The 12,388-nt window shown below is 42.1% G+C and overlaps 1 protein-coding gene across 1 annotated transcript in view; it reads right to left on the minus strand.

The window, feature by feature from the left end:
- CHRNA7 (cholinergic receptor nicotinic alpha 7 subunit) overlaps nt 1-12,388 on the minus strand; it is a 133,428-nt gene that overhangs the window by 64,754 nt on the left and 56,286 nt on the right. Inside the window, exon 4 of the mRNA XM_021098695.1 lies at nt 5,253-5,362. Coding sequence (XP_020954354.1) covers nt 5,253-5,362 — 110 coding nt within the window. The remainder of the gene's footprint in view (nt 1-5,252; nt 5,363-12,388) is intronic.

Consider the following 12,388-nt stretch of genomic DNA (forward strand, 5'->3'; position numbering starts at 1 on the left):
ACTGACCTGAGAAAATATTCATGATGTTGATGTCAGAGAGTGTTTTGCCTATGTTTTCTTCTAGGAGTTTTATGGTGTCCTGTTGTATATTTAAGTCTTTCAGCCATTTTGAGTTTATTTTTGTGCATGGTGTGAGGGTGTGTTCTAGTTTCATTGCTTTGCATGTTGCTGTCCAGGTTTCCCAGCAATGCTTGCTGAATAGACTTTCTTTTTCCCATTTTATGTTCTTGCCTCCCTTGTCAAAGGTTAATTGACCATAGGTGTCAGGGTTTATTTCCGGATTCTCTATTCTGTTCCATTGGTCTGTCTGTCTGTTTTGGCTTAATCTCTAGAATATATAAACAACTTATACAACCCAACAGCAAAAAAGCCAACAACACAGTGGACAAATGGACAAAAGTCCTGAATAGATATTTCTCCAAAGAAGATATACAGATGGCCAACAAACACATGAAAAAATGCTCAACATCGCTGATTATAAGAGAAATGCAAATCAAAACTACCATGAGATATCACCTCACACCAGTCAGAATGGCCATCCTTAATAAATCCACAAATAACAAGTGCTGGAGGGGCTGTGGAGAAAAGGGAACTCTCCTGCACTGTTGGTGGGAATGTAAACTGGTACAGCCACTATGGAGAACAGTTTGGAGATACCTTAGAAATCTATACATAGAACTTCCATATGACCCCACAATCCCACTCTTGGGCATCTATCCGGACAAAACTCTACTTAAAAGAGACACATGCACCCGCATGTTCATTGCAGCACTATTCACAATAGCCAGGACATGGAAACAACCTAAATGTCCATCGACAGATGATTGGATTCGGAAGAGGTGGTATATATACGCAATGGAATACTACTCAGCCATCAAAAAGAATGACATGATGCCATTTGTAGCAACATGGATGGAACTAGAGAATCTCATCCTGAGTGAAATGAGCCAGAAAGACAAAGACAAATACCATATGATATCACTTATAACTGGAATCTAATATCCAGCACAAATGAACATCTCCTCAGAAAAGAAAATCATGGACTTGGAGAAGAGACTTGTGGCTGCCTGATGGGAGGGGGAGGGAGTGGGAGGGATCGGGAGCTTGGGCTTATCAGACACAACTTAGAATAGATTTACAAGGAGATCCTGCTGAATAGCATTGAGAACTATGTCTAGATACTCATGTTGCAACAGAACAAAGGGTGGGGGAAAAAATGTAATTGTAATGTATACATGTAAGGATAACCTGACCCCCTTGCTGTACAGTGGGAAAATAAAAAAAAAAAAAAAACAGTTGCCTAATATTCAGTTGACAGGTGTTGATATAAAACCAATGCCTGAAAATATCCGATCTGTAAATAAATAAGTGTAATCCGGAAAAAAAAAAAAAGCTTCACAGATAAACAAAAACTAAGAGAATTCAGTACCACTAAACCAGCTTTACAACAAATACTAAAGGAACTTCTCTAGGCCGAAAAGAAAAGACAGCAACAGGAAACAAAAATTCCACAAATGACAAGGCTCACCAGTAAAGGTATATATACAGTAAAGACAAGAAATCATCCATGTACAATTATACCACCAAAATCAGAAATCATGAGAAGGGGTGGGTACAAAGGCAGGACACTGGAGATGAACTTGCAATTAAGAGAGCAACAACTTAAAACAATCTCATATACCTACAGACTCCTACATCAAAACTTCAGAATAACTGCAAACCAAAAATCTACAATTGATACACAAACAAGGAATCTCTGGAGAAGAAATACATCTCATAGTAAATAAGGGCATAATCCACCATGAAAGGGATTATTTGACATCATTCTTGGAATGCTGAAGTCTTCTTAGATCTGACTCTGATTTCCTCTCCATCAAAGAATTTATGATAATTATAACTAAATAATGCAACTGTACAATTAAATAATACAGTTCTACAATTGTATTATTAATAACCATTTGTCTCCATGGTACAATGTAAGGTATAATGTCTTGTTTATCATATCACCTAGAATGGTGTAATGCCTATATTGAAGAATCAATAAGATGCAACAAATTGTGAGGACATATTTATATAATTACACTGTTTTTTAACCAATTTGTGCATTTTATATTTTATTTATTTTCAGAGGGTGTATTATTTTTGTTATTCTTACCAGTTAAGTTATTCTTTTTATTATGCTATATAAAATATTTAATGGTATATAAGGCTTTCTTCTTTATAAATTTTAGTTGCATAATATAAACAATTTTAATACAATGCTAATTTTTAAAGAAAAATTGAAATGTAATAGATAATACTAAATAGTAAAAATGAAAGCCATACAAAATGGGATAAAGTATAGAATAAATTTCCTATTTGTCTCAGCATATTTTCCATTCTACTTCTCCAGAGGCAGTCACTTAATCTGTTTCTTAACACCCATGATATAATAATCTGTGTGAATGTAATTGTGTTTAAATATATATATTTTATTCTGTAAAAAAATGAAATTAAATTATAAAAAAGACATTGTGAGAAAAGAAAACAAAAACAAAAACAAAAAACCTAAGTGTCTATCAACAGAGCATTGGATAAAGAATACATGGTACATATATACGATGGAATATTATTCAGCCATAAAGAAGAATGAAAAAATGCCATTTGCAGCAACATGGAAGAACTTAGAGATGATCATACTGAGTGAAGTCAGTCAAAGTCAAATATGTGATATTAACATATATGTTTAATGTAAAGTAATGACACAAATGAAAACTTATTTACTAAACAGAAACAGACTCATAGATCTTGAAATCTAACTTATGGTTACCAAAGGGGAAAAGTTGGCAGGAGGGATGGATTGGGGGTGTGAGACTGGCACATGCACACTACTGTATACGGAATGGATGGTCAATGGGGACCTGTACTACAGCACAGGGAAATCTAGTCAATGTTCTGTGATAATCTATATGGCAATGGATGTGTGTATATGTATAACTAATCCACTTTGCTGTACAGAAAAATTAAGCCAACATGTAAATCAACTATACTTCAATAATATTTTTTAACTCATCATACCGCCTTACTTGGAGCAGACACCCTCATCATCATGCACACGAGTGCCATTATTGAAGGCTGACTTTTTGCCAAGTACCACACTGGACAGGATATATACATCTGCAGTTATCTTTCCAAACCTTGTGAAGCTGGCATTTCCCCCTTTGTGCAAAGGAGGAATCTGAGACTCACAAAGATAGTAAATACTATGGCTGAGATTTACACCCAAACTCATTCAATTCTAAACCTTTGTCCTTAAGGAGTCAGCTGCAATGCCCCTATTATAGGCTAAACTGTGTCGCCCCAAAAGTCATAGGTTGAAGTCCTAATTCACATGCTGAAGTACATTTGAGTGTAACTGCATTTGGAGAGTCTTTATAGAAGTAACTAAGTTAAAATGAGGTCATTACAATGGGCCTTAACCCAGTATGACTAATGTCTTCATAAGAAGAGATTATGTCACAGGCACACAAAGAGGGAAGACCACGTGATGACATAGGAAGAAGGCAGCCACCCACAAGCCAAAGAGAGAGGCTTATAAGAAAGACAACCTGTGGACGCCTTGATCTTGGACTTCCAGTCTCTGAGAGAAAATCAACTTCTGTTATTTAAGTCACCCAGTCTGTGATATTTTGTTCCAGCAGCCCTGACAAAATAATATAGCCCCCAGGAAACAGATGAGCCAAGCAGGAGGCACAGTAACTCAACAGAGGACCACTTACTCTGACTTCAGACATCTCACAAAACTCAGTTGTATGTCTTGACTAATTTACTACTATTTTTTTTCTTGCTTTTTTAGGGCTGCACCCATGGCATATGGAGGTTCCCAGGCTAGGAGTCTAATTGGAGCTACAGCTGCTGGCCTACACCACAGCCACAGCAATGAAGGATTTGAGCTGCATCTTCAACCACCACAGCTCACGGCAACACCAGATCCTTAACCCACTGAGCGAGGTCAGGGATTGAACCTGCAACCTCATGGTTCCTCATGGGATTCATTTTCGCTGCTCCACAACCGGAACTCCTGTCTTGAGTAATTTAAGAAGCCGAAGAGTGCAAGCAAGTCAGAAGGAGATATTTTTCTGGGGACAGACCAATGAGTCAAATGAAAAGTGATCACCAGTAAGAAAGATGAAGAAAGAATTAACAGTGGATACAAGTCATGGAATCACCCCATCCTCTGGAAATAGCCCGTTCAGGACAAGCCAACAGTGATTCCAGGGGGAATCACTATGAACACGACCAGGGGCAGCAGCCAATGGAAGCACTGTTTCCTGAGTCAAAAAGGCACTGGGCTTTCTTCCCATCCAGATGGGACCAAAGGTAGCAGCCATCACTAGGAAATACCATCTTGTCTATGAAGCTGCTTATCACATTCTATACCTTATGGGAAAGAGAGGTTCTGGAATCCCTAATTTGACTATGTAGTTTAGCAAATACTTTGAGTGCTTACAGGAATCCACCCTGCCTGGACACCTGCCTTCTGGGCTTCTGCTTTACACATCACAGCCTTGGATGACTGCTGAACCCACCCTTTCCTGACCTCAGGAGAAGGATAGCTGTATCATGACAGCTACCTACCTTTCTTCTGTCAGGTACAAGCTTCCGAGTGTAGCTAGAGATGACAGTCCTTGCACTTGGCTCTTCCATAGCAGGACTCTCCCAGTGCACCACAGGCAACAAATCCAAAGAGGACCTGGCTCCAGATAGTGGATTCCAGCCTTGTAGCCACTGACCAGTCACTTCTCCTGCTGTGGCTGCAAGTGCTGCCACTGAGGTGCAAAGGTACTCCCATGTGGAAAAAAGGCCTTGGCGCCAACATGCACACACATGTCCACACTACTGTAAAGGACAGCCCTGCAGACACAGCCACTAGGGGCAGCATGCTGGGTGCTGCAGGCCTGCATGCCAGGGCAGGGAATGCTGGACACGGGTCAAAGATGCTTCTTACCCAAATTATAGATAATGTATCAGCATTTCTACACAATACTTGAATATGGTTAATTGTTAAACACTTGCAAGAATAAACTCGTTTTGGAGTTCCCTGGTGGCCGGGTGGGTAAAGGACCCAGCACTGTCGCTTCTGTGGCTCAGGTCACTATGGTGTGGGTTCGATCCCAGGCCCAGGTATTTCCCCATGCCACAGGTGTGGCTAAATAAATAAATAGATAAATAAACAAACACATTCTTCCCTTTTGTCCACTGTGCCTGCTTACCTGTTGTAGAGGAGAATGTCTGGCTTCCAAATCTGGCCATCTGGGAAACGAACTGTCTTCACACCCGGATATTCTGACATATTCCACTGTAAATAGTGATCTGTCCAAGACTAACAAAAACAGACGGACAGCATTAGCAGTATTTTGCTTCCGTGCCCGTTAATATATCTTGTAAGAGATTATTAGATAAATTCGAAACCAAAAAGAGTTCCAGACACTTATTTACATAATTGAGTTGCTATCTATAAAATATATGGAATCTGGGAATTAAATAATCCCTTACAAAATGACCATGAGCAGCATAAAAATCACATTTACGATCCTGCTGTCACCATGAGCACAGGCAGAGGGTAGCATTAAAGTTAATTCCAATCTACTGCATGCCCCCAAGCCTTCCCCTCCAGCAGCAGATGGATTTTTTTCCTAGCCAAATGAATAACTGTTTGCTTTAAAAGTTTTCCATTGTTAAGAATGCTTAGGAAATAATAAATTTATTATTTTAATCAGAATAAGAACCAGGCCGGAAAAATGGAGGATATTTATTTCCATGAAACAACTTCATTCAATTGCAGGGATACTTGTCAGAAATCTCTAAGGATGGGTTTTTGAACGTGAATTATTATTTTCCTATAAGAATAGCACCTCTGACACCACAACACAAAAATGCAAATATCAGCCTTGGTGGCAAAACACCGAATCAGGATACAGGGTCCAGGGGAAGACTCTTAAATATTTATAAGCATGTGAACACAGGAGCATCTCTTTGGGGCCAGGTCTGAATAAAGGATCTTTGTGAGAGGAAAGCCCAAGTCTGGGGTCCTCTGTCCCAGGATGGTGCACACTAATGCTACCTGGGGTCCTCTAGCTCTGTAAAGACTGCCTAGGTAGGACCCCACTTCTCAGATTTTTAAAAGGTATGTGACTGATGGCCAACAGGCACATGACAATATGCTCGACATCACTAATTATTAGAGAAATTCACATCTAAACTATAATGAGGTACCACCTCACACCAGTCAGAATGACCATCTTTAAAAAGTCTACAAATAACAAATGCTGGAGAGGGTGTGGAGAAAAGGGAACCCCACTGTTGGTGGGCATGTAAATTGGCATAACCACTATGGAAAATAATATGGAGCTTTCCCAGAAAATTAAACATAGAACTATGATATGATCCGGCAACCCCATTCCTGGGCATATATCCAGACAAAACTACAATTCAAAATGATACGTGCATCCCTACGTTCAGAGCAGTCCTATTCACAGTAATCAAAACATGAAAGCAAGCTAAATGTCCACCGACAGAGGAATCAGTAAAGAAAATGTGCTGCATATACAGAATGGAGCATAAAAAAAGAATAAAATAATGCTATTCACTGAGACACGGAGGGACCTAGAGATTATCATACTAAGTGAAGTAAGCTAGACAGAGGAAGGCAAATATCGTATGATATCACTTATACATGGAATCTAAAATATGGCACAAATGAACTTATCTAAGAAACAGAAACAGACTCACAAACATAGAGAATAGATTTGTGGTTGCCAAAAGGGAGGAGGCTGGGGAAGGGATGGTTTGGGAGTTTGAGATTAGCAGATGCAAACTAGTAAATATAGAATAAATAAACAACAAGGTCCTACTGTATAGCATAGAGAACTACATTCAATATCCCATGATAAACCATAATGGAAAAGAATGAAAAAGAATGCGTGTGTGTGTGTGTGTGTGTGTACACAACTGAATAACCTTACTGTACAGCATAAATTAATACAATATTGTAAGTCAATCATATTTCAATGTAAAAATAAATAAATAAATAAAAAGGTTTGGGATGAAGCACCCCCCCCCAGAGCTGGGACTGGGACAACTCCCATAATCAAATACATCATTATTTCTACAGTGAAACATACATATTTAGTCAGAAAATAAATGCTTCAATCGTATAGCAATTTCAGTTTGATGTTAGACCCAATGAGTTTGATATAAAGTTATAAAAACATCAACGGAAAACCAAAAAATCAAAAAGAAAAACGCATCTTTTCAAAGCTGCTGAGATCTGAGAACTGCAGCCAAGGTGTTGTGGGCCTAGAATTATTTTAACTGGCAACAAGAGTTTAAGGCCATGCACCAGGGATCCCACCATCCTCTGGAAAGGCGAGATTACAGTTCTAGAACCATCTGAAGTCAGGCTGGATGAGTCACAGCATCCCACAGCCATGGACCACAGGGGTTGAGAATGTGTCAATGCAGAAGGTGCTGAAGTGCCATAAGGGGCATGTAGCATGTGGACCCACCTGGCTGATGTCTCCAATTTGACATGTGGGGCTAGGGGAGGACAGGACCGTGCAGCACCCAGAAAGGGCCAATCCTGTCTGGGTAGTTTTGCAGGAGTGCCAGGGCGCTGGCCATACCCTGTTTGTTCCAGCGGTTCCATCCCGGTCCCTCTGCCCTGCACTCCCTACTTTTCTCTCCCTTGTTCCAGACATCAGCCCTTCCAAACCCAACACCTGTGCTTTCCTGGTCACGTTCTCATACCCAGTGCTGGGATGCCCCTCCCATCCTAATTATCACAAAGCCAGACTCTGTCACTATTCCCACCATGCTGATCAGGGGTCCCTGGGCCCCCAGAACTACCCAGGAAGACACCCAAATCCTCTGCTGCTGAAATGACTGCTGCAGTGAAAGGGGAGGCAGGGAAAAAGGAGCACTCCATCATTAAACTTAAACCTCTCCTGATGGCACCACATCTGCACTGCAGGAAGCCTCCCTGGCAATCCCTCACACCCTCCTATCTTCCCTACGCAGGCTCCTACTCAGCTGCATATACCCTGGGGCACGTATCCTGGCACCTTACTGGTTCAGTGTAGTGTACACGTGCACCAGGCTCCTTAAGATGTGGAATATCAGCAGGACCATTCCCATTTACCAGAGAAAACTGGGGCCCACAGATGTGACATCTTTGTTCGTCACTGGGTCAGGACTCAGAATTGCATTATTTGACCTCAGGCAGGGTGACTCCTGGGCTCCTCCATGATTGGTTCCTCCTAATCTGTCTGCATGAGCAAAGGCTGCACCTCGACAAGGTGGGCTGCACTTCATCCCTGAAGGCTGCTCTTCTACTCACATGGGTTCTGTGATCCAAAGCCAAGCTGGGTCCCTCCTACCATCATGGCAGAAAGGGGAGCTACAGGGAGCTTGGGAATTTGTCCACTTGAGTTTGTACCAAGGCTCCTGCAGGGAAGAGCTGTGTGAGCTCGAGCAGATAAATCACCCTCTATGAGCTACAATTTCCTCTTCCATGTCCCATCTCATCTTCCTTGGGCACCGTACAATGAAATAACGTGTGCAGTAACCAGTAGGTCTCAGGGCCCTGTGAGGCATGTGATCAATGATGGTTTTAAAAGGAAGAGGGATCCCTCCATTTTACAAAATCCCAGAGGACAGGAGAACTGTAATAACTGAGCTGCAGTCAAAGGCGGGGAGGGCAAGGGCCGACTTGGTGTCAGGAGGTGGGGCAGGAACCTTGGGGCCAGGGCCACGTGTCCTGGGTTTCCTGAAAGATTCCTGAAGAACAGATGTGGAAAAGGGCCTGTATGCTATCACATTTCAGACAGGGGTTTTCTATCCTCTAAGCACTCACTGTGCACTCAGATGACAAGGACATTGAGCAAATCTTCTTACAGACGACATCTGGCCCAGCTTCCACAGGTGGGCATCAGGAGACAAGCAGGAACCTAGAAACGCCAATCCTTCCGGAGCGTCCTGTCGGAACAGGCAGCCCTATGCCTTATCTCCCTATTTCTACGGATTTCTTCTCATGAAGTCTTCAAAATAAGATTACATGGGGTGGTTAAGGGGACCCACAAGGGAAGAAGGGGCCCTTGATCTAAAATGCACAGTAGGAATCCCATTCACTCACAGGTCTGAGAACTAGCCCTATTAGGACCTGTGTGTGGGGCAGGGGCTCGGGGAGAGGAGCGGTGCAGGCAGGAGGGAGAGGGATGGACTGGGAGTTTGGGATGAGCAGATTCAAACTGTTATATAGAGAATGGATAAACAACAAGGACCTATTGTATAGCACAGGGAACTATATGCAATATCCTGTAATAAACCATAATGGAAAAGAATATAAAAAGCATATAAACATGTATAACTGAGTCACTGTGCTGTACAGCAGAAACTGGCACAACATTGTAAATCAACTGAACGTTAATTTTAAAAAGAAGAAGCACCTGCCTGGGGCCCACAGGAAAATCTTTTTAAATGTGTGTGCACACACACAGCCATGGAAATATTAAGAGTTACGGAGAGAGAGAGCAGGGCATAAAAGCAAGTGAATGACAGAAAGGGGAAAGTTCTCTTCCTTTAAAAGAAATACATTATGGCATAATAAGAAATATATTTGGTCTCTGTCCCTGGTTCCTGGCAGAGAGCTCCTAAAACCCTGGGAATTCCTTTAGTGATCAGAGAGTCTTTTAAGTACATCTTCTATTCTAAGGAGCTGGCACAGGGTGGGGCTCTTATGTGCCACAGGATGGCAGGATGTCACTGGTTACCAGAAAGACCAACCCTGCATGAGAGAGAGGAACTTCCAACTGCACCCACCCCATCTCTGGGAAGAGGTGGGAGGCTGGAGACTGGGTTATACAACTCGTAAACAACAAGGATCAGACAGCCTCCAGGCTGTGACCACATCTAGGTGCAGGGAGGGACACTGAGAGCAAGGAAGCCTCACCCCCAAATGCCCTGGCATCTCCTCCTTCAGCCCCTCCTGAGCTAGATCCTTGATAGGAAATTGGAAACACGGAAAGGGTTTGTGAGTTTCAGCAGCTGTTCCAGAAAAGTACTGAACCTGAGAGGGAGGAGTGGGAACGTCCAAATTTGATCAGCCGGACAGAAGTGTGGGTCTCCTGGGTCCTGTCTGCAGCTGGTGTCTGCCTGCCATGGAGACACCAGGGGCAGTCTGTGGGGCTGAGACCTTACCTTTTGGGATCTGCTGCTGACTCTCAGAAGAGAATCGAGTTGCTGGGCACTGAGGTTAAGGCAGGGAAATCACAGAAATGGATGTAGGTGAGCAGACACCAAGCAAGCACCCGGCATGGGAAACACCTCACACATTCTTCCCATCAGAGGAAGACAGTGGGTCTCCCTCTTCCTTCTGCCCTAAAACGTTCTTTCAGTGTGACATAGTGACCCTTCACCCTAAGCAAGCCACTGACGTCTTACCTATGAGCATAGCATAATGCTTGCTCCTATATGCCAGAGAGAAGTGATAAAGAATGCAGAAATTAAGAAGGTAAACAGTTTAGATAAACAAGGTCCTATGTAAAGCACAGGAATCTATCTATGTCTTGCAATAACCTATAATGAAAAATAATACAAAGAGTTCCCTTGTGGTGCAATGGGTTAGGGAGCTGGCATTGCTGCCATAGCAGTTTGGGTTGCTGCTGTGACTTGGGTTTGATCCCTGCATGGCCAAAAACATACAAATATATATATATGAACCACTTTGCTGCACACCTGACACTAATACAATATTGTAAATAAACTATACTTCAAAAGGGGGGGAATTAAATATTTTAGATATAAATATTGTTTAGAATCTAATATTCTATGATATTACTTCCATAATTATAATTAGGAGATAAAAAATAAGCATAAGATGGATTAGAAACCTGAAACTAGAAGAATGGTTAGAATTCCAAAATTAAAGACAGACTTCTTTCTTTTTTTAAGAAAATGCAAGTTTCAGGATGGCGCACATGCCTCTTTAGAGACCAATATGGCTTCTGTCATTTTTTTTCATGGATTAAATCAGATTATGTCTGACAGGCCTCCCCAAATGAAAAAAGCTATCTGCAGAGAAAATATATCAAGTGCTTCCTCTGAAGAATATAAAGAGGTCAACAGAGAAATAAGACCTTTTTCTTCTTTCAAGTATCTAAAAAACCAGAAATTCCTATAAATCAAGTGCAGATGAGAGAAAGGTAAACAAAATCGACAAACTGTAGGTCAAAGAGAAATTTTTTTCTGCCTCCTCTATTTGGAATGTATAGAAAATCCATTATTATTAACCTTAGTGCTTAAATACCCTACAGAAAAGATTACATGGATTCAGGTTTTCAGAACAGGAATTCAGCTATGTGAAACCAGGGGAGAGAAAAGCCAGTCACTGAGAGAAATTTCCTGGGCTCTTTGTCCCCTCCTATCTGTTTCTGCTCTCCCTCCCTGGGACTCTGGCCCTGACTGCCTGTCCCATTACTTGGACTGGGGCAGGCCAGGCTGGTCACCAGCCTGGAGAAGACAACCGCAGGAATCAAGGTGGGGGTCATCTTTTAAATGGCCCTGGGGCAGCTTCCAGGACATCTCGGGGTGCCGTCTGAGTTCCCCATGTTCTTGTGGCCAGTCAGAATGCCAAGGCTTTCCAGATGGAAACACTGGGTGGGAGAAAAGTTTTGATTAGATAACTGTTACGGTCCATTCTAAATACAAGAGACATGATTCTTTAAAATTCAGTGGGGAGCTACTGTTATAGCTTTTCTGTGAGCAACAGGTGCCAGATAAACATGCCACCCAGCTTTATAAGGAAACATGCTACAAAGGCACCTGGCTTGTTTTCCACATGGTGGGTACCTGGAAACAGGCATTTCATTACCAAGATCACACCTAGAAACACTAGGACTCCCCAATATTTCCATTCAGAAGAGTCCGTACCCTTCTTCCTCTCCCTTCCACTTCAGTAAAGCAGAGATTTCTCCCACCTGCCCACAGTCCACCCTGCCAGCTGGCCTCCTGCAATACTCCCCAAGGAGGTACTTGATCTTGATACGTCAACCTTCTTTAGAGTGTAAATTATACAGCCTGATGGTAAATGGCTTACGAGGAGAAACTGGGTCTCATCCTTCTCTGGGGTCCCCTCACATAGTTCAATGGTTTTCACAAAGCAGGTGCTCAGAAAGATTAGTTGAATAGGTACCTGACATAAAAAAGGTGAGTTTTAAAACAAATGAAGCTGCAGATGCTTCTTCAAATGCAAGTCTTAATTAGAAATAAGCTGTGCTTGAAAGAAATTCAGAGGCCTCTGGTGACATCCTCCAAAGCAAGAAGGTTTATTTATGGAACACCTGAACTCAAT

The sequence above is a fragment of the Sus scrofa genome, chromosome 1 (genome assembly GCF_000003025.6).
Source record: "Sus scrofa isolate TJ Tabasco breed Duroc chromosome 1, Sscrofa11.1, whole genome shotgun sequence".
Taxonomy (NCBI): Eukaryota; Metazoa; Chordata; class Mammalia; order Artiodactyla; family Suidae; genus Sus; species Sus scrofa.